The sequence below is a fragment of the Triturus cristatus genome, chromosome 8 (genome assembly GCF_964204655.1).
Source record: "Triturus cristatus chromosome 8, aTriCri1.1, whole genome shotgun sequence".
Classification (NCBI taxonomy): Eukaryota; Metazoa; Chordata; class Amphibia; order Caudata; family Salamandridae; genus Triturus; species Triturus cristatus.
The window spans coordinates 67,651,333-67,674,112 of NC_140591.1; the positions used below are offsets into that span (position 1 = coordinate 67,651,333).

The following is a 22,780-nucleotide window of genomic DNA, read 5'->3' on the forward strand; positions in this document are numbered from 1 at the left end:
TAAATAGCTCCTTTGTCCATCTGGCGCATGCCCAGACTTGACCACATCTGTTATCAGTTAGCCTTGCTTGACCATGTTTTCGCGGGCTCAAGGAGTGCGTTAGCTCCGCCCACATATTGATTCAGTATCGAAAATGACCATAAATGGTAATGTTCCTCGACTTCATGTTGTATCCACCCACTTATGAGCCCCTCTATTGTGTATAAAAGGGGACCATGTACGTAAGTTCTTTGTGCTACTCTATGCAATACTGAAGAGTGTTGTGTGGATTGTAGGACCACCCTTAAGGGTTAATAAATGCTGTCTTTGTACTTTGCAGTTTCCGTGCCAACTTCCTTATAGATTCCATTACAGGAGAGCGAACCCTTGTGTCCTGCGGGCCTAGCTGGGGCCTGTATTCATCAATTGGCGCCCGTCACGTGGGGCTCATCGGCGACTCGGATGCTCGAAGGACTGGTCGCGACGAAGGTGAGGAATTGGGCCGGGGACGTGATCACTGCCAGCGGCGTCTTAGCCCTGGCATCCCGAGGTTTTCTTCCTTCCCTTCCGAGCTGACCGTCTGGGTGGCGCCGGTCCTCGACTGAGACCTCTTCTGTCGGTCCTGCCGTGAAAGCCGTTTGGGCGATTTTGGAGCTTGGCAGTTGGAATCTGGACTCTTGATTGGTAAGAACCGGTGTACGGTACTTGCTCCGAGTTTTTGAAGCCTGATCTGGCTATTTGAGTTTGATTTGTGATGACTAGTCATATTTTGTATTTGTCTTTGTGAATATATATGCGTTGCAACACATATAGGCAGGTAATGTGGAGAGATTTCTCCGGAGCTGTGTAACTTTGAACGGCGCAACGATTAAGTGCCATTTTTCTATAATATTGCATATTTTGCATTATTTCTGAGCATGCCTGCTTTCAGCGCACTCCGTAAGTGGTGTTGCTGTTTTGGGAACCGGTTGAACCTCGAGAAATCTGCTCCAGCTCCCCCAGAGGGGACTCCTAATAGGGATATGTATGTGAAGCATGGTCTTTCTTCCATAATGTACAGCACAGTATGGAGGAAATATACAAAAAAAGATCCTGAGTTGCGATGGCCTTTGTATGGATCGTTTGATATACGTAAGATTGAGTATGTGGAACAGTGTATGTGTAAGCGGCGTGCTCGTCAGGATATGTTTGAGTGTGTACGGTTGTGGGTGAAGGAGGTGCGTGAGCGAGAGAAGCGTGAGAAAGCGCTGTTTGATAAAGAACAACGGAAGAATGATCATGTGCGAGCACAGGAAGCGAAGCGTCGGGAGGACAGAGAGCAGACGGACAGGCAAGAGAAGGAGCGTAGGCTACAAGTTTCGGGTCAATATGCTGTTCGGCAGCCACTTTATCCTGTCCTTAATAATCTTGATGATGATTTTTATTTACTAGATCGTTCTCCGCCCCCTTATGTCGGCGCATCTGCTCCGAGGCCGCAAGATTCTGTCCCGGGTACGGGTAAGGTAGATACGCGGTCCATGTTATCAGCCGAGCAAATGGCTGAGCTTCGGCAAATTTCCTTCCGTGCACTTAACGGCAAGATATCCATAGAGGAATTATTCCATACTTGGGGGCCGTGGCAGGAGAGAGATAAATTGTATTTTCTGGGTCATTTTGCGGAGGAAGTGATTGATGCTTTCCGGAAACGTTCTGGTGTTTTTGAGCCCGACGAAGTGTCATCGGATGCTAAAGCATTGCGTAATGGTGTTTTCTCTTTTTCTAAGGCTCCAGATACGGCTCGGCGGCTGTTCGCCTTGCGGGACGAGGTGCTGGTCTTTAAAGAGAAAGCGCGCCAGCGAGCAGGGGAGGAGAAGCAGTCGGATTCGTGCACAACAGAGGGCCACTCATCCACCTCCCAGTCAGATAAGGATGACATAGTGCATGTTAAACCGATGCGAGAGGCGGCGCCTTTGTATGTTCCTCCTAAAGGAGCGGGGACTAGCTCGGACATTACCTCCGCCGATGCTAAGGGATATTTTGTGTATAATTGGGTTTACACTCCATGGCATAGGGCTGATGTTATGGCATTGAAGAATGCGCTGCCCGACCCCCGCAAGAATCCAGCGGCCTTCTATGAAGAAGTCGAGGGGGCCTTGAATTCTTGCGTTATGACTTTAGCAGATATAGATTTGTTCTTTGGGCTTATTCTACCACCAGATATGTGGCGATCTGTGCGAAAGGTAGATGATGTTGCCACTTTTAAGGCTCGGTGGTCTGAACTGGAAGATGAGGATAGGGAGAGGAAGCCTGCGCAGAAACCGCCCCAGAATATTTTAGATCTCCCTGCTGCTATTGTGGCTAAGTTGAAGACAATTATCCCCCCTAAAAAGATTGACTGGAATATGTTAGCTGCATGTAAACAGAAAGTTGACGAGTCAGTTGCGGACTTCTTTACGCGCTTTGAGGAGACGTTTCACGATTTTAGTGGACAGTCGCTTACCGACGATACGGGACGCCACCTTTTCGCGGATAAATATGTGGCTAATCTGCTGCCGGCAGTTGCGGCCCGTCTAAAAGCGAGTGAAAGTTCTTGGTCCTCCGCTACACCGACGGCCCTCCTGACTATCGCTCAGTATTATGAGCGTCAGGAGCAAGAAGCAAAGGGCCAGGAGGAAAAGAAATCGAAAGATTTGAAAACGAAGGTGATGTTGGCACAAGTCTATGGCCCGCCCCGACGGGGTAGTAATAGAGGTAGGGGAGGATCTTATGGTCCTCCCTCGGGCCGATCTGATTTGAATAGGAACCAATGTGCTTATTGTAAGCAATCGGGTCATTGGGCTAGGGACTGCCCGGTGTTGCATGCATCGCGTCAGGGGCATACCCCCGGTGGCCCGCGAGGTAGAGGGGGTTTCTCCAACTTCCGAGGGAATTCTAACGAACAGGCTCGTTTTGACTCTGCTGGGCAGCACCGAGATAGATCAAATGTTTTCGATCGCCAGCATCAGTATCAAGCGTCAGGGATTGACCGGTCGGGGTACCATGACTCTCAGCATGCATAGGAATGCGTTGGATGGGGGTTAGAATCAGTTGAGGTGCCAGTCGATCAGAAGGGCCCTTATGTATCGGCTGAGGTTTTGGGCTCTACTGATCAGTTCCTAGTGGATACTGGAGCAACACGTAGTGCGCTATCTAAGCAATTGGTTCCGGGGGCTCCCCCATCCGGCTTAATGGTCACATCGGTAGGGTTTGACGGTACACTCTCCCGAAGCCCTCTTTCACAGCCCCTCATGTTTAAGGTTGATTCTTTTTCTGCACCTTGTCCGTTTCTGCTTGCCCCGTACACACCGGACAATATTATGGGTCTTGATATGTTAAAGCATTTTAGGGCTACTATCCGCTGCTCCCCTGCTGGTGTGCGGGTAATATTGAATGACAATTACCCCCGGTCTGAACGGATGTGTGCGATGTCAGAAGATGCGCTGTTATCTATCCTCCCTCGTGCTTTGTGGGCAACTTCGGATACTGATGTAGGACAGATGGTGATTCCACCGGTCCACATTAGCGTCCAGGAGGGGGCGGTGTTACCACGCCTCCCACAGTACCGTATTTCCCCGGAGGGTGAGGAGGCTCTCACACAGATAGTGCAGGATTTGATAACGGTAGGGGTAGTTGAGGAAGTCCCCTATAACATTTGTAACAGTCCGATTCTTCCCATATTGAAAAAGGATACGGATGCCAGAGTTTATCGGTTTATAATTGATTTGAGAGAAGTGAACAAGATCGTGATACCTCAATACCCAGTGGTTTCCGATATCACGACGTTGCTTACCTTGGTCCCGCCTACGGCGACCATGTTCTCAGTGATTGATTTGAAGAATGCCTTCTTTTCCATTCCCATTCACCCTGATAGCCGATATCTTTTTGGGTTTACATTGAATAATAGATCTTATCGTTTCTGTAGGATTCCCCAGGGCTATACAGAAAGCCCTAGCATCTACAGTCAGGCTTTGAAACGACAATTGGATTCCTTTGTTCTGCTCGAGGGGGTCGCCCTCATTCAATATGTTGATGACATCTTGCTGGCGGCTGACACTCTGGAGTTGTGTGAAAAAAGTACGTTATCCTTACTTTCTTTTTTAGCGTCCCACAATCATAAGGTATCTAGAAAGAAATTGCAATTCTGTAGACCAAAGGTGACTTATTTGGGTCACCTTTTGTCTAAGGAGGGACGTGCACTCACACCGGATCGTATCCAAGTAATTTTGGATACACCGAGACCATCCACACAGAAGGATGTGCGTGCATTTTTGGGCCTTGTTTCTTTTTGTAGACAGTGGATACTGGGGTTTTCGCACATAGCTAAGCCATTGTTAGCCCTCTTGACAAAGGACACGCCTATCCCAATCCCTTGGTCAGATGAGTGTGATGCTGCTTTTCAGCAACTACGACAGGCCCTTTGTTCAGCACCAGTGTTAGGGACCCCTGATTATGCAAAACCCTTTTCGTTGTATGTGCATGAGAAAGATGGATGTGCATTGTCAGTTTTAGTGCAGATGCATGGCGATAAGCAGCGCCCATGTGCATATTTTTCGGCTGTACTGGATCCTGTCGCCCGAGCATTACCAGGGTGTTTTCGCTCGGTTGCGGCGACAGCTGTGTCAATACGCCAAAGCGAGGGAATTGTGTTATCTCATAAGCTGTTGGTATTAGTCCCCCATGCTGTCGATGCCCTGCTTAATCAAACAAAGACGCAGCATTTGACCAGTGCCCGTTTAACGGGATATGAGTTGACGCTTTTGGCTCCTCATATTACGTTGAAAAGGTGCGTAACGTTAAACCCGGCAACATTGTTGCCATACCCCGAAACCCAGCCTGAGGCGCGGAAAGCGCATGATTGTATTCTCGTGACTGAGGAACAAACAAAGGGTCGTATTGATCTCCAGGATACGCCCTTTCCAGATGTAGATGGAGAACTGTGGGTGGATGGATCCTGTCTGAAGCTACCAGATGGTACGACTTCAGCAGCATATGCAATTACCACATTACAAACGATAGTGGAGACAGCACGCATACCACAGAAATCAGCTCAAGCAGCGGAACTGATAGCATTAACACGAGCATGTGAGCTCAGTACAGGACTGTGTGTGAATGTTTATACAGATAGCCGCTATGCCTTCGGAGTAGCGCATGACTTCGGCCTACTCTGGAAGGAGAGAGGGTTTTTAACGTCACATGGAGTACAGATAATGCATGGAGAGTTAGTTCATAATCTTTTAACTGCATTGACATACCCAAAGAAAATTGCCATCGTTAAGTGTAGCGCCCATAGGAAAGTGGTTGATAAAGTTGGAGAAGGGAATGCGTTAGCGGATCGAGTAGCACGGGAGACTGCGATGCAGCCCGGTACTACTGCCATGTATGTAGTAAAGTCACAGGTGGAGAGATGGCATGATGCGAAGGAGGAAGTGCGAGAAATGCAAAGGACCGCTTCTGATAAAGAGCGGGAACAATGGGCTAGCGAGGGAGAACTGGATGACGAGGGTTGCTGGAGAAATAAACAGATGGATAGATGGAAATTACCCACGGCCTTTGTACAACCTATGGTTCAGATGGCACATGGGCTAGCACATGTTGGAGCTTCCGCAATTGTAAAATTGCTTACCCAAGTCTGGGAGCATCCAGAGATTGCTAGCACAGCGAAGAGGGTGGTGCAGACCTGTATGATCTGCCTGAGGTATAACCCAGGAAAAGGTACCCGAACTCCAGCAGGAGGATATGTGACACCAACTGCACCTTTTGAGGTTCTGCAGATGGATTACATCCAGCTTGAGCGCTGTAACAATTTGAAGTATGTTCTAGTAGTGGTCTGCGCTTTCAGCAAATGGGTTGAAGCGTACCCTACGAAAGACAATACTGCAATGACTACTGCGAAGCTGCTGCTGAAGGAGTTTTTCCCCCGATATGGCGTTTGTAGACTTCTGTGGAGCGATAATGGCCCTCACTTTGTAGCGGATGTTATAAAGTATGTCTTGAAGGGCCTAGGCATCACTCAAAAGTTCCACGCCGTGTTTCACCCTCAGTCTGCAGGCCTAGTTGAGAAGTATAATGGTACACTGAAGCTTAAGATCGCCAAAATTCAAGCTTCGACGTCTTTGACTTGGCCAGACGCTCTGCCACTGGCGTTATTGTCAATTAGATCAGTACCGCACTCTCGAACTGGCCTTACGCCATATGAGATCGTTTTTGGACGCCCAATGAATATTTGGGGTCCACCAAGACCTAAGGCTGTGTATGATGTACCTTGTGTAATGATGAGCGATTATCTGGCACAGTTAACGGATAACTTGGTTTCTATCCATCAACAGGTCCGAGAGGCGCTCCCTGATCGGTCTACCGGCGAAGGACATGGTCTCCGGCCCGGTGACCATGTCATGGTGAAAGTCTTCGACAGAACGAACAGTTTGGAGCCGAGATGGGTGGGCCCTGAGCAGGTCCTCCTCGCAACGAGGACGGCTGTGCGAGTCTCCAACAGAAAGAATTGGATCCATTCCCTGCACTGTAGGAAGGTGCCGCCTGGATTGGTGGAACCTGCCGTGCTGACCGATCAACGAGAAATCCTGGCTGCAGAGACAGGCCGTGCTGCGGAGCCAAACGCTACTGAGGAGCTCTTTCCGGACCACGCGATTCCTGGAGGAAGGCGATATCATCTTCGACCAAGGAAGTGAGTTTTCCAGTATCGGGACATACTGTCAGAATGGCCCTTGGGTTAGTGAAACGGAGAGCCGATGAGGCAAGGGGGGGGGATCAGCCCTGCATTAGTGTAGCGACACCCGTCTTGGCCCGCTGGTGAAGAAATCAACCGCTGCCCAAGGGGAAGAGTTCTGACAGACTTTTAGTTTCAGGAAGATATTGGGTTTTATTTTTGCTTTGATATGGAGAAAAAGAAAATCCTTTGCGCATTAGGGTTCATGTTGACAGTAGCCATTGTTGGGATAACCACATGGTTCGTGGAGGATGTAACTCCCGCTCGGAAGATTCTTGTGTTGACAACTCCGGTGCCTGAGGAGCACTACTTTTATACATTACCGTATCAAGAGTTGAAGCATCGACAATCTTACTTGAATAACACTTTCATCCAGATGCTGCATCATACCCACGTTGCTACGAATGCTACGAACTGTTGGATATGTGGGATGATGCCAGCTCATCAGAAGAAAGGAGGAACGCCATTTATACCACTTCCTTTCTCTCATAATGGCTCTTGTAGAGCATGGTATACTTTGCTTTTTGCCACTCGGAAACCGACAGTGGGACGATTGCTTTTTAGACTTAATAAAGAATGCCATCAAGACAAAAATGGGTATCCACAAGCGAATGGGACAATTTGGGAGTGGGAAGAGTACCGACCAGACAATGAATCCATTCCCTACATCTTCACGAACACAAGAGACACTGTGGGAAAAGACAAATTTGTGATCCAAGTAGCACAAGCTCAAGCGGACCTGTGTGTCCAGAGTGTGGGTTTCATCCCTGTTGGTGTTAGTGATTGCATTACTGTTTTGAATATTGATGGGTTGAACAATAGTACCTTCTTAGCCTCCCATAATACGTACTTTGTGTGTGGAAATAAAGGTTATTACCGTCTGCCGGCTGGGTGGTCTGGGGTATGCTATGTATCATTTCTATTACCTCCTGTATTCCTAGCACCCGCATCTTATCATAAGGATCTGAAATTATTGAATAATGTGACTGTAAATAGGTATAAACGTACTTTATCAATTGATGATGTAGATCAGACTGATACCAGTCTGCAACAGTATATTGATTTTAACTTAGGACTGTTTTTCTTTGTTGGAGCTGCCCTGAACAGTAGGAAGATCCGAAGGTTAACAAGAGTGGTAGAAGCTGTGACAAATCAGACTGCTGCTGCTCTTGGGAATCTTACGGAGGAATTGCAGATTACTAGAATTGTTGCATTGCAGAATCGTATGGTATTAGACGTTATGCTAGCTGACAGAGGAGGAGCATGTAAAATTATTGGAAGTAGCTGTTGTGTGTTTATCCCTGATCATACGCCATCAGTTTATAATGCCATCAATAAACTGCACAAAATTGTAGCTGAGATCCATACAGAAAACGGCACTTGGTCCTTTTCTGGATGGTTTTGGGCGTTAATTACCGCCTGGGGATGGAAGGTTCTAACTGGTCTCTGTATTATTGTGGCGGTTCTGTTTTCGTGCTGTATCTGCGTTCAATGTGGTCCCTTGCTCTGCTCATTATGTGTATCATTCTGTATCCCTGATAGGAAAGCTATTGCCGATGTTGCCCACCAAAACCGTTTAGCTAAAGAAGTTGAAGAAATGATGACAATTGACATATATGATGATTATCCTAACAAACCGGATGTCTTCAGTAAATGCTGAAAGGGTCGTCTGTTGTAAATTGAAACAACGATGTGATTAAGCATTTACTAAAGACATTAATTCCCCTTTTATAGATCGTGTTTTCTCTGTTATGTTGACCGAAGCTTGGACTCCATTTTGTATTGTCATGCTTTCACGTGTTCCCCACGAGAAGAGTCCAACCTCTGTGTTAGTTGCTCTTGTAATCTGCCTAGTAACAGTCTATAAATAGCTCCTTTGTCCATCTGGCACATGCCCAGACCTGACCACATCTGTTATCAGTTAGCCTTGCTTGACCATGTTTTCGCGGGCTCAAGGAGTGCGTTAGCTCCGCCCACATATTGATTCAGTATCGAAAATGACCATAAATGGTAATGTTCCTCGACTTCATGTTGTATCCACCCACTTATGAGCCCCTCTATTGTGTATAAAAGGGGACCATGTACGTAAGTTCTTTGTGCTACTCTATGCAATACTGAAGAGTGTTGTGTGGATTGTAGGACCACCCTTAAGGGTTAATAAATGCTGTCTTTGTACTTTGCAGTTTCCGTGCCAACTTCCTTATAGATTCCATTACAGGAGAGCGAACCCTTGTGTCCTGCGGGCCTAGCTGGGGCCTGTATTCATCAGTACTGTATGCTATGCAACTACTTTAAAGGAGACCCTGTCTTACCGGGGGCCGGTTTGGGAGACATCTTGTTGATGATCGAAGTGGTCTCCTCCACCGCGTTGACTTCTTCGGCATTGAACTTCTTTTCTAGGTCCACAAAAACAGACCCCATTTCAATATCCTCTGCATCAAGAGATAAACAGTCAAGAGATGAGACATTGGGTAGCGGAATAGGAAAACACAGTAAAAAGTAGGCTCTAAAAAGCGAGAAATAGGTCTTCTGAGGTTAGAGTGTCAAACGGGGGCACTCCCATGACTACATTGGCTTTCTGAAATTGGAGTCTAACTTCTGAACTAAAAGAAATCTTAGGGGTCATCCTCATGCACCATCCATGCCTTTCAACACTGTTAGGTGAAAGCCTCATTTGTGACTTGCGAAGTTCTTAGCTGAAAAGTCCACATTTTCATTTCTGAGTCCTATGTATCCCCACAGTGGGGAGAGGGATTTTCTCCTAATTTTGACCCCGTCTTTAAGCAGCTGGGACACTCTACACTTTATTGGTACCGTGCAAGGTTTGTTATTCCCTATAGGGAAGGAGGGCGGGAGGGCTGCGGGGGCAGTCGGGATACCGCCTCCGGATTTGGTGTGGGGCAGGGATGACAGGCACTCTGCAGTGTTGGGGAGGCGGGTAGTTTTAAGTCCGCCATGCAGAGACGCTGGGAGTGGGTGGAGTTTTTCGTTGCTGAAAGCAATAGTTATTAGGTCCTATAGTAGGTAAGATTAGAAGAGAAGGGAATGGCAGCCGCACGTTCTAACCAATACTTCCCATGATGTACTACATCAGCCGCAATTCGTCACTATGCGATACACTGTCAAAGACCATCATTCAGTTATTGCCTTCAAGGCGACCCTGCAAACTCAAAACATACCAAGAGTGGGAGAAGGAACGCTCTATTTAGGATTAAGGCATGCAAGACACGACACTTAACCCCAGGCTGTGATTGCTCTCATAGAATGTCAATGGCCTGGGAGATAAATTGATGAGAGGGCTGGCACTATAATACATTCAACTACGTCTGCCGGATGTGGTCCTCCTGCAGCGAACTCATCTAGTGGGCAGTGGCGGCTCCTCGTTGGAGTGCTGCGGGGCGGTGAGGCAGGGGAGGGGCAGGGTGGGGGGTTGTAAACTCTGGCTTACGGCCAAACGCTTGCAATGCGCGCGTGATGCAGCGCACGCAATGTAATTCGTTTTATTTATTTATTTATGTACTTAACTCCGTTCAGCCGTAAGCCGGAGTTTACTACCCCCTACCCAGCCCCTCTCCCGCCCCGCCCCGCAGCACTCCCGCGAGGAGCCGCCACTGCTAGTGGGCATCTCCTGCAGAGCCCTTGACAGGTGGGGCTATAAATGAATATATACTATATACACTATTTACTTTGCATGCGTTACATCGCATGTCTTTACAACGCGGTCGTTGCAACGACTGCGTTGTTACAACACAAACTATTATCACAAGTCACTTCAACGACTTGCTGTAGGGGGCGCGCTGGACTTAGGATTAGTATAATTTACTATTCCTACTCCAGTCTGTGCAACAGCAGAGAAGGTGTTGGATTCTATTTCCAACAACAGTGCGCCCCCTACAACAAGTCGTTGAAATGACTTGCAATGTAATGGTTCAGGTTGTAACAACGCAGTCGTTGTAACAACTGCATTGTAAAGGCATGCGATGTAAGGCATGCGTTGTTATGGCACTCTGGCTTTACCTCCAGATCAAGGAGAGTGGGTATTCTTCTGCTGAAACAATTTCCCTTTATAGTAGAACAGACCTGGACAGAGGAACAGGGTAGATTTACGGCAATTACGAGGCATTGGGAGGTGTAGTCTGTCAACATTGTCTCGGTCTATATGCCACCGGCATTACGTAACTTAGCCATGCCTGACCTGAGTAAATTCCTACTGAACATGCCAGAGGGTGGGCTCCTAATTGGAGGGGATTTCAACATGACACTGTGTGATCTTCAAGATCGTCACCCCCCCTAGAGAGCCGCCGCGATTTCCCTCGCAACTGGTAGATTTTCTGAGGGCCCTCGGGCTCGTAGATGTTTGGCACACCCAAAATCCGCAGACACAACACTTCACATTCCACTCAGGGGCACACAACAGTCTCTTGCCCTTGCAGATAGAGTTTCCTATTTCGGAGATGTGCGTCATCTGGCACGGGGAATCTCAGACCACTCCCCTCTGTGGGCCTGCTAAGCGGCGGAGACACAAGGTGCACGTCGAGCCATATCTCTACACCCAGAGTGCCTCAAAGTTCCTCTAATACAGACAGGATTAGTGCAGACCACGGAATCCTATTTTAATGAAAATTAACATTCAGTGACGTCCTTTGTGGTAAATTTTAATTACCTAGACTTAATTTATGCGGTAAAATTCAATAAGAATAACTCAGTAAAAATAAGAGGCAGAATCCGTGGTATTTGAGGTTTTAAAAAGGGGATTTATTCCTTACAAAGGAATTGGTTCGAACCAGGCAATCGGATTCCGTCACCACGAAGGTTCGGGAAGGGATAGTGCAATACTTTATTGACAGGTTATCATTTATATAGTAAATGCATTACAGTGAAGACAGATGCAGAAGGCGTGACAGCTGAGAAGAGAGATAAGAATACACATACGTAATGAAAAAGGCGTTACAATAGGTGTGCATAGGGGCGTGTACTAGAAACGTCATTCTGAGGATGACACAGGTGGGTGGATCCATAAGAGAATCCTGCAAAGTCAGCAGAAATACATGGCAGAGATGCGCGCACAGTAGCATGACGTGTGATTGACGTGTAACTGGAGGGTGAAGGGGACTTGATATTGAGCCCTACATGTGGAGACAGAAGTCTGGGATGTCAGAACAACCTAATCCCAAATCGTATCTAATATCTTGTGTTTAAGGAACTGTATTATCTGGAAGGAAAGGTCTCTCAGGCAGAGGCTATCCTATACTGACTTCTAGTGCGTGTATAAGCGTCTATGTGTCTACATGAGATGCGAGGGGGCATGGGCCTACCATGGCAACAGAAACTATGAATTACTTGCACGGAGACAGTAAGGCCGGGCCCTTTGCTCTGTAGCTGGAAGGATGTTTACCTAAACTACTAGACAGGAATGCATTTCTCGAGGAGCGGAGCAGATAACTTGAAGGCTGAATACAGTCTTGGCAGGCAACAGGCCGGGCCAGGCACCGTTAGCCGCGCAGGAAGTAAGACAAAGGTCATGGATACAGATGCAGGTCCAGGCTGGAGCATTCAGAGGCAGAAAGCAGGAAAAGGCTCGATGGCAGAATTCAGGGCCTAACTCACCAGAGCTGAAAAACGTGAAAAGTACACCATATAAAGACGGTGGCAAGGCATACTTAGGAACGGAATATCCGACCCATTCATGGTGGATCTGAAAGAGGACATGTTAACGTTGGACGCATATGTATTTGCGTCTTCATAGCTGGAAGTGGAGGGAACATACATGTACTTGTAACATGTACATGGAGCCGTTGGGGTCTAAGATAGGGGACACAATTGATCATAAAATTCATATTTCCTCATTCCCTCCTTGTCCCCTACGGACCCTTCATGAGATATCGATCCTCAGGAATCCATCAATCTGTTCATGTAACATCATTTGTTCTTCTTTCTTCTTCCGGGATTTTGAATGAGAACTTGAACGTGGAATACATGATGTGGCACACAGGCCGCAAATCGCTGGTCCACATTGTAGACACAGGCAGCAACTGAATACTATGAGAAGGGCAATACCTAGGAAGGATAGGACTTTCCATCCCCAGGCTGACAACACGCTCCAGAACCAACCGGACCATGTCCAGGTGCCTGGACTCTGGTGTATCTGGCTTGCGATCTTATGAAGACGAGTTATGGCCTTATATACGGATGGCGCGTTTTCTGGAATGAAAACACAGCAACTCGATCCGATGACTCTACAGGCTCCGCCCCTATCGGCCAGGATGACGTCAAGGACAAGACGATTTTGGAGAACAACAATCCGCATCGCAGACTGCTCCTCTGTTAAGTTGCCTAGGGCAGAGGTAGTTTCATTCACTACTGCTTCAAGGGTTCTGGTTAATCTGCGTATCTGTTTACTATTAGAGACAACACCTATGTAGGGAAAGAGACCTTTATTGAAGTCTGTGTATTGTTCCCATGCTGTTTCAGTGTAGTCGACAATCGGGAGATCTCTCTGGGGTCTATTGTGCACTAGATGGGTATTTCTATGATAATCAGGAGGGGCTAGGAAAACAGGTGGCAGAAGGAATGCAATGTAACAGGTACCATCCCAATCTAGAGGTAAACGTATATATGCGGTATGACCACAAATGAAGTAGGAATGACGGGAAGCTCTAAATGTAGACTTGCCTTTATCACTGAATTCGATCACAGTAGTACATTTACTATGACCCAGATGTACTGAACCATTCTTTCTTACACATAATTCACCTTTGACTGGTAATACTGACATAGCAGGCAAGACTAGTGCAGTTTCAGATTCAACATTTAGAATCATGAGGTTAAGTGTAAAATTACCTAATCCATATACTTCATTTTCTAGATCAGTTCCTGTCCTTTTGGGAAGTCCCTCCTTGTTAGGGTAGCAGGCTTTAAGCAAAACTAAGTTCAGGTTTCCCCATACCCAGTTGCTCTGGTAAACTACGGTATTTGAATCTAAAGAATTAATCAAACTAAACCATGCGCCACAGGAACCATTGTGTGTGAATGGATACGGAAAGAGAGGCAGAACTCCCTTGTATTTCTGATAGGGAGGGAGTCGGCCACATATCCAACAATTTGTAGCGTTGTTGGCCTGATGGGAGTGATGTAACATACTAATGAATGTGTTGTTGCGCAGCGCAAGTCTGTAGGGCAACTCATGTGGAGGTAATTCGCTAAAAGAATGTTCGGCAGTAACATTGTAAGCAGAATGAGCACGCTTGGAAATAGGATAGTATATGTGCAATAGTATACTTGCAGCAATAATCAGAAGATTTAGGAAAAACATAATCAATAATGTCACTATACAGTGACTATGAAGTGATTTACAATATGCACGTTTCTTGAGCTGTTTCTGTCTATCTCTCTCTCGATTTCGGTCTAGAGGATACATGTCAGAGACTAATTTAACCGATTCACCTAGGAGAGGACTTAAACAATCAAATTGTCTGACTTGCTAGACCTTAGTTTCAGTTTATATTCTTGGGCAGCAGTTTTCTCGACCAGGGGGAGTTTTGAATCAGTCTGTGGAGGAGGGCAGGGCTGAGAGTTCAAATCAGAAGGCAGTCCATGAAATTTCTTGATATGGCTCGAATGTAGCCAACCCTTGCGACCCTCAATCTTCACTGCTGTCCTCGTGGTCAGGAGTACTAATTTCGGCGTTTGCCAGCGAGGCTCCAGCGGGCTCCTCCTGTCGAAATTTCTTATGAAAACAAAATCTCCGGGAACCACTTCATGGGGCTTCACCTCGGTGTTGTCGGGAAAGGCTGCAGCTACCTGTGAACGGCAAGATTGTAGTGCAGACATCAAGGAAGCAAGGTAATCTGTCAGCATATTACAATCAACATCAGTGATTTTACGAGGTATAGGCGTCCCCCACATATTTGGTGGCCTACCGAAGACCACCTCGTACGGGGATAGCCCTGTTCGAGAATGTGCTATCATTCTCATGTAAAAGAGTGCAACTGGTAAAGCTACTATCCAGTCGACGCCTTTCTCTCTACAGATTTTAGAGAGTCGAATTTTCAGAGTCTGATTATGACGTTCCACGAGCCCTGCTGCCTCGGGATGCCGGACACAGTGGAATTTCCATTGATAGCCTAACAGGAGTGAAATGTGTTTCATTAGCTCGGATGAGAACGGTTGGCCGTTATCTGAGTACACGATGCGGGGCAAACCATACCGTGGGAAGAATTCACGAACCAGCTGCTTGGCAGTGGTCGGGGCAGTGTAATCTGAGACTGGATATGCTTCTGTCCAACGAGAAAGTGCGCATACAACTACGAGGACATATTTGAATCCTCGACAACGTTCCATCTGGATATAATCCATCTGGAGGACTTCAAAAGGGTGATCAGGAGGTTGAAATCCACCTTGCTCTACAGGAACGCCTTTACCTGGGTTGAACTGACAACAAATCATGCAAGTACGCACTTTCTGTTTGGCTGCAGCTGGTAAGTGTTTATTAAACCAAATGTTTTGAATACTGCCTAACATAGCTTTCTCGAGGAGGAGCCTAGCGCGCAACCAAGATGGCCGCGTAGGTGCGAGGCTCCCGAGGACCTCCGTGACCTCCTACATAAATCCTGAAAATATCCTGTCCTAGATGAGGGGACTGTGTTGGTGAGCCCGAGCTGAGGTGTCACCCGTTTTCCGTTTCCAAATTGGACCTCGGACACCGGCGGGAGCACCGATTGAGGTTTGCGGCCTTCTCCACGCCGGCCCCCCGGATTGGAGTCGCGGGGCGATCCGGAGACAAAGTGATCAACAGCGGCGGGCAGGGCTGGGCGACTCGCGTACCCCGCACTTTCACTTTCGCTTTTGCACCCTCCTTGCTGCTCGGGCGAGGTTGGGTTGCGGGGCGGTGTGCGGTGGTGTGGCCTCGTTGGGGTGCCCTGCTGGCCCGCCGGCTGTGATCCGTCCTGCGGACCTGTGGTGGCCCCCCCCCGGAGCCCGTGAACTGGTTTGTCGGCTTTGCCCGAGGTGATTGGCACGATTTGGGGACTGAAACCATGTCCACAAAGCAAGATGGCGACCGGGCAAAGGTGAAATCGACCCGCCGTGGTGCGGCCCATCAGTCCAACAGCATGGACCGCTACACCCTCCAGAAGGGATCTCCCGAGGTGCCGCATCGGTACCCTGAGGGCCCGACTGATGCTCCTACGCTGCCCGCGGATCTGACCCTGCGAGATGTTATGGGCGCTATCGCCGAGATGAAGGCCTCGGTGGACCAGCGCTTTGACACACTGGCGCAAAAGATTGACTCGGTCCACGTGGATGTTGGCCTGGTGAGGGCCGATTTATCCAAGACCAATGACCGGGTCGATTCTTTGGCCCACACCACTTTGGGCCTTACGGCGGACGTGGCGGCCCTCCAAAAGGAGGTGCACCGGCTCGGCCAGGCGAGCGCCCTGATGGATCGTCGACTGGAGGATTCCGAGGGTCGGGCCCGGAGGAACAATGTCCGCATTGTCGGGGTGCCGGAGGGACGTGAGGAGGCGGCGGCGGACCTGTTTGTGGAGGATCTGATTCTCACCCATCTCCAGCCCCGGGGGCTGAGTAAATTCTTTGCGGTGGAACGTGCCCACAGGGTTCCCGGAGGAAGACCTAAGGCCGGAGCCCCTCCGCGGCCTCTCATTGCCCGGATTTTCAACTTTCGGGACAGAGACGCTATCCTTCAGACTTCTAGGCAACAAGGACCGGTCAGACTTGACAATATGGATGTGAACTTCTATCCTGATTTCACCCCAGCGGTCCAGAAGCAGAGACTGAGCTTTCTCGGAGTCAAACGTCGTCTACGGGACCTGAACCTCAAGTATGCGATGCTTTTTCCAGCTAAGTTGCGGGTGGAGGTGGATGGCCGCACGCACTTTTTTGATCGTCCCGAGGCAGCCGGGGACTGGTTGGACTCCTTGCCCGGGGATCGGGGCCGGGGGGGTGGGGGGGGCGCGGTTGGAGGGGAGGGCTCGCCGGATCAGGACTGAGGGACTAATAGTAGGCCTTGCTCTGGACAACATTGTCATCATTTTTGACTGTTCGTTAAGTCTCCCTCCTGTGGAGGTGGTACGGGGTCTCTTGGGGGCTCTCCCTCCTCCTCTGGGGGACTAGTTAGTTTAATCATTCATAGGGCGACAGGCACACTGCACTTTGGGGGGGCTATTTGGGCTCATGCAGGGGTGCAGGGAGGGGGGAGTTCTGTTGGGATGGGTGGGTTGGGGTGGGGTGTTGTTTGTTTTTACCGCAAGGCAAACCCTTTATTGTATTTGTGTTTTTAAGGTGCTCTCGGGGGGACGAATGATGGCTTCTGTTTGTGATGGGGGGTAGGGACCTGACTTTATTGTCCTGGAACGTTAACGGACTGGGGGATAGGATTAAGCGAGGTGTGGTCCTGCAGTATTTGAAACGACTTTCGCCAGATGTGGTCTTTCTGCAGGAGACACACCTTATTGGTAATTCCTTTTGTGCCATGAATCGGCGTGGCTATCGTTTGGTGGCCCACTCGGGCTTCACGTCGGGCTCACGGGGGGGTGGGCATCATGGTGAAGAACTCGCTCCCGTTGGAAATAGACGAGGTGCGCCATGATGAGAGGGGACGCTACACTGTCTTAGTGGGGAGAATGGAGGGTAAAGTAGTTGTCTTTGTATCAGTGTACGTCCCACCGGGGTTACAGTCCACGACTTTCGCAGACCTAGGGCGCCTCCTCCTTGACCTTCCGGGGGGGCTTCTGGTGGTTGGGGGGGACTTCAATGCGGTGGTTTCTGGGACCGTGGATCGTCACCCCCCTAGGGACCTCCCCCGGGCGCAGGCGTGGCTGTCCGGCTTCTTAGATACACTGGGATTGGTGGACTGCTGGCGCTTAAAACATCCCACGCAGCTGCAGTACACTTTCCACTCGGGTGCCCATGGTAGCCTCTCACGGCTTGATTATGTCCTTGTCCCTGCGGCCTATGTTGGGAGGGTAGGAGAGGTGCGCCATTTGGCGCGGGGTATTTCAGATCACTCCCCGCTCCTGTTGCACGTTGATGTCTTCCCGAGGGGGGAGGGCAGAGTAGCTCCAATCAATGCCTGGTACCTGCGCGACCCCACCATTCGTGCTGATTTGATTAAATCCTTGCAGCGGTATTTCGATGAGAATGTGGGGTCCGTCCCTTCGGCTATCTCCCTGTGGGAAGCTTTCAAAACAGTTCTTAGAGGGGAGGCCCTCTCCTTTATTTCCCATGCCCGGAGGCGCGAGCAGGAGGAGGTGACCCGGGTGGAGGCCGAAATCGCTGAATTGGAGGGTGATCTAGAGGGTGGGGTGACGGATGCTGCACTACATGTCCTACAACTTAAGCAGGCGGCCTACAGGGCCCTCGTCACGGATGCGGCCAGGGGCCTCTATAGAGAGCAACAGGGGCGACTGTATGATGTGGGTGATAAGGCTGGTAAACTGCTTGCATGGTTGGATAAAAAGGAGAGAGCGAGTCGTGTGGTCCCGCTGATTGAGAGGATGGATGGTGTGCGTGTCACCGAGCCAGAAGACATCGTCTCTTGTTTCGCGGATTATTTTCGCGAGGTGTATTCCCCGGTTTCTCCCTGCTCGGAGGATGATTCCCATGCCCTGCTTAGGGATATCGCGCTGCCTTCCCTTTCGGTGGAGGACAGGGTGTCGTTAGATGCCGCTCCTACCGCCGACGAAATTGCCCTCGCCATACGCTCGGTCGCATCCGGCAAGGCCATGGGCCCGAACGGCATCCCTATCGAGCTGTATAAGCTGCGACCGGATGTACTGGCACCCCACCTCCGTGCGATGTTCCTGGCGGCCCACTCGCTGGGCTCCCTCCCGCCGGACCAACGTCTGGCTACAATTGTGGTGATCCACAAGGAGGGGAGACCTCGAGACCGGGTTACATCCTACCGGCCTATCTCGCTCTTGAATGCGGAGCCCAAAATCCTCGCCAAGGTGCTAGCCAACCGGCTGGTCGGCGTGGTGGGCGACCTGGTCCACCAAGACCAGTCCGGCTTTATTCCCCATCACAACACGGCCCTTAATCTGCGGCGCTTGCACGGGGTGCTCGCGCGTGTCCCGTTTGTGCGGGAGCCGGCCATATTGGCGTCCTTAGACGCCACCATGGCGTTTGACACGCTCGAGTGGCCATACATCTGGGCCATGCTGGCGAAGTTTGGATTTGGCCCGGGGTTCAACAGCTGGGTCAAATTGTTGTATTCGGGCCCATTGGCGCAGGTGGTGGTGAATGGAAGAGTATCGGTCCCATTCGAGCTGGGACGGGGCCCTTGTCGCCGCTCCTGTTCGCGTTGGCCTTGGAACCCCTGGCGGAGTGGCTGCGGTGGCACCCTTCCATCCGTGGTCTCCGTTGGACCCCCGAATATGAGGACCGCGTGTCCCTATACGCTGACGATATCCTTTTGTACCTAGCCTCCCCGCGTAAATCATTGATTGTCCTGGTTGATGTTTTGCGCTCATTCAGCCGCAATTCAGGCCTTGTCATCAACTGGGCTAAATCATGTGTGTATGTGCTTTCCGGGGAGGCTCCCGTCCTCCCGCGGGCTGTCCGATCCAGATTGCCTCACAGGGGTTTCGGTACCTGGGGGTTTACATTACTCTGGACCCGGAGGCCCGCTACGAGCGGAATTTGCTTCCCCCCCTCCAGCGCTTGAAGGAGGACGTCGCGCGCTGGCGGCGCCTGCCGCTTTCGCCGCTCGGCCGGGCGGCATTGTTTAAGATGATGTCGTTGCCACGCTTCCTGTACGCTCTCCAGAATACTATGGATTTAGTCCCGGCGCGCTACTTCCGTGAGGTGGAGAGTCTACAGCGCCGCCTTTTCTGGGACGGGAGGCCGCGTATTGCCCTGGCGAAGTTGACGCTCCCATGGTACGACGGGGGGATTGCCCTCCCGGATATTAAAAGGTATTACTGGGCCTCCCAGCTGGCTGCAATTAATCATGGCCTTTACGGGCCCGCCTTAAACCCGGCATTTGAAATGGACAAGATGCTCCTGCCTGGTGGCGATTATAATCGAGCGCTCTACTCTGGCGCGCCCGGCCCCCGCCTGACGGGACCTACGCGTGTCATGGTACGAGTATGGCACGCGGCTAACGCAGCTATGGGGTGGAAGGACCGTTTGACCCGGGCATCACCGTTGTACGCGTCTGAGAGATTGGGCTCCCTGTGGACCTCGAAGGGCTTCGAGAAGTGGGACACGATCGGCATCAGTAAAGCGGGGGACCTCTGGACGAGAGGGGGATTTAAAACATTCGAGACGCTGCAGACGGAGTTTCAGCTGCAGGGCAGTGAATACTTTCGGTACTTGCAGGTACGTCACGCGCTGGGCTCAGTCTTCCCAGACGTCGCCTCCATCCCGGAGTCTTCCCCCCTGGAGGATAGAGTGCTGGATGGCCACGTTCCGGACAGCACGATCTCCCTTATTTACAAAAAATTGATTAATGACCGCTCGGGCCTGCTGACTGGCCTCCGCGAGGCTTGGGTTGCCGACGGGCTGGAGTTGGACGACGAAGACTGGATTTCCGCGGTGGCCTCTCCGAAGGAGGTGGCCATACCGGCTCGCCTTCGCTTCTTCCAGCTTAAGATACTCCACCGGGTTTACATGACGGGGCCAAGGCTTCTGCGTATGGGCTATGCTGAGGATGGGTTGTGTAAGCGTGGGTGTGGTGCTTTGGCGACTTTTTTGCATATTTTGTGGGAATGCCCGAAGGTGGAGCGATTCTGGCGTGGTGTGCATGAGGTCCTGCGAGTGGTTACGCATGTCGCGCTGCTGCCTGAAGCGAGGAGATGCCTGCTGAATGTGTGGGAACCAACTGACTACTCGGTTCCGCAGACGCGATGGGTGACTCTGGGATATATGATAGCTAAGCGTGACATTGCTCAACTGTGGGGATCCCAGAGGCCCCCGGCGGTGTCGGCCTGGAAAGAACACATGGATTGGTGCATGTTCCGAGAAAAGGTGGTGTATGTGGCGAGGGGTAAGCCTGGGGCATGGGTGAAGGTATGGGGCCCCTGGAACGCCTACCGCGGGGGTATCTGCGCGCCACCATTGCTGCCTGCGGCCTCACCAGCCCCGTCCCCTTAGTTGACTCCTTTCCTAGCCCCGAGCACGGAATTCCCCCAGTCCTCGATTTGTTCCCCTTCCCCTCTTTAGACTCCTGTGGATGGCTGGGGTCCCCCATTCGGGGAGCACGTGCTGTTACTGTCGATTGCAGGTTGCCTTGCGGGTGTGGTTTTTGTGTTGTTTGTGTAAAATGAAACCGTATTGTGGGGTCAGAGTGATGTGGCCCACGACGCTGATGCCTCCTGATTTTGCTCCTCTGCAACGCCAAGTGTTTTTGTATGTATGTCATATGCTCCTGTCATTCTAGCGGCCGGCCGGAAGGTTGTAGGCCCATACCTGTATATTCTTGAGATTGCAATAAACGGTTTCAAAAAAAAAAAAAAAAACATAGCTTTCTCTCCTTGATGTGCTGGACTATGTATTGTGTTAACAATAACTTGAACCATGGAGTCGGGGAGAAACCATGTAGATTTTCCCTTCGTCATCCATCCCTGATCTGTTTGGATCCCTCTTAGTTCAATCCATTTCTTGATTTCCTCTGATGTAGCATGTGTCTGTATGTCAATTACATCAAGGGCGGGATCCCTAACTGTCATGCAATGTGTCGATGTCGGAACTATTGTCTTTGTCAAGTCAGGTGTATGAGTCCGATTCTGTGCTGTTTGCTTAGCTGTTCGGTCTGCTAGGTCGTTACCCTGGGAAATGATATCGGTGACTTTTGTATGAGCCTTGCACTTTATGATAGATATCGAAATAGGCAGATGTATCGCATCTAACAGAGCTTGAATGAGGGGACCGTGTTGAATGTTGGCACCGTGAGAAGTTAAATAGCCTCTCTCTCGCCAGAGGACTCCGAAGTCGTGTACAACTCCGAATGCATAACGTGAATCTGTGTATATGTTGACTCTTTTATTTTTGGCTTGAATACAGGCTTGTGTCAGAGCGATGAGCTCTGCTGCTTGAGCTGACAATGTGTCAATACAATTCGTTTCAATAACTTCGGTGTCTGTCGTGACTGCGTAAGCGGCCACTAACTCTCCTGTACTTGTTATCATGCATGAACCATCCACATAAAGTGTCAGGTCTGGATCCGGTAATGGAATGTCTGTCAAGTCTTGTCTGGGTTTCGTCGTAATAGTAATGACTTCAATACAATCATGTGCCAATGGGTCTGTTCCACTTAATGGCAAAAGTGTGGCAGGATTTAATGTACTACAGCGTCTGATTTCTATGTGTGGCTGGAACAATGTTAATCCATAACCTGTCAGTCGTGCTATAGTCAAGTGCTGAGTCTGAGTTCGGTTTAAAAGAACTTCCACGGAATGTGGAACTTGCACAGTCAATTGATGTCCTAATACTATGGAATCGCTTTGTCTGATCGCTAAAGCTGTCGCTGCGACTGATTTCAGGCACGTAGGCAGAGCCTGGGCTACTGGATCTAATGTGCTAGAAAAATAAGCACACGGCTTGTGTGAACCTGCTTGTTTCTGAGTGAGTACTGACAAGGCAGTACCTTCGCATTCTGTAACGAAAAGTGTAAAAGGCTTACTGTAACATGGTGTCGCTAAAACAGGTGCTTGACATAAGGCTTTCTTTAAGTCTTCAAAAGCTTGTGTATGTGCCTGAGTCCAAGGGAGGACAGTCGAAGTTGCTGCCTCCTGGGTTGTCAACTGAATGAGTGGCTTTACTAGAAATGCATATTGGGGAATCCATTGTCTACAGTACGAAGTGAGACCTATGAAGGCCCGCACCTCCTTTTGTGTCTTGGGTGGTGGCATGTTTACAATTAACTGGATGCGGTCAGGTGTGAGCTGTCTCCCCCCCTTGGACAGCAAGTGCCCAAGGTACACAACTTGCTGAACACAGAATTGCAGCTTCGAAGGGGACACCTTGTGCCCCTTGTCGGCCAGAAAATGTAAAACCGTCAGTGATGCTTTTTCACATTCGGGTTCGCTTCGGGCGGTGATC

At 49.9% G+C, this 22,780-nt stretch overlaps 1 protein-coding gene across 4 annotated transcripts in view; it reads right to left on the minus strand.

The window, feature by feature from the left end:
- LOC146801341 (uncharacterized) overlaps window positions 1-22,780 on the minus strand; it is a 202,521-nt gene that overhangs the window by 45,806 nt on the left and 133,935 nt on the right. For all 4 annotated transcript variants that reach the window (XM_085620992.1, XM_085620991.1, XM_085620989.1 and 1 more), the window contains one exon: window positions 9,034-9,153. In XM_085620992.1, the coding sequence (XP_085477118.1) occupies window positions 9,034-9,153 (120 nt within the window). The remainder of the gene's footprint in view (window positions 1-9,033; window positions 9,154-22,780) is intronic.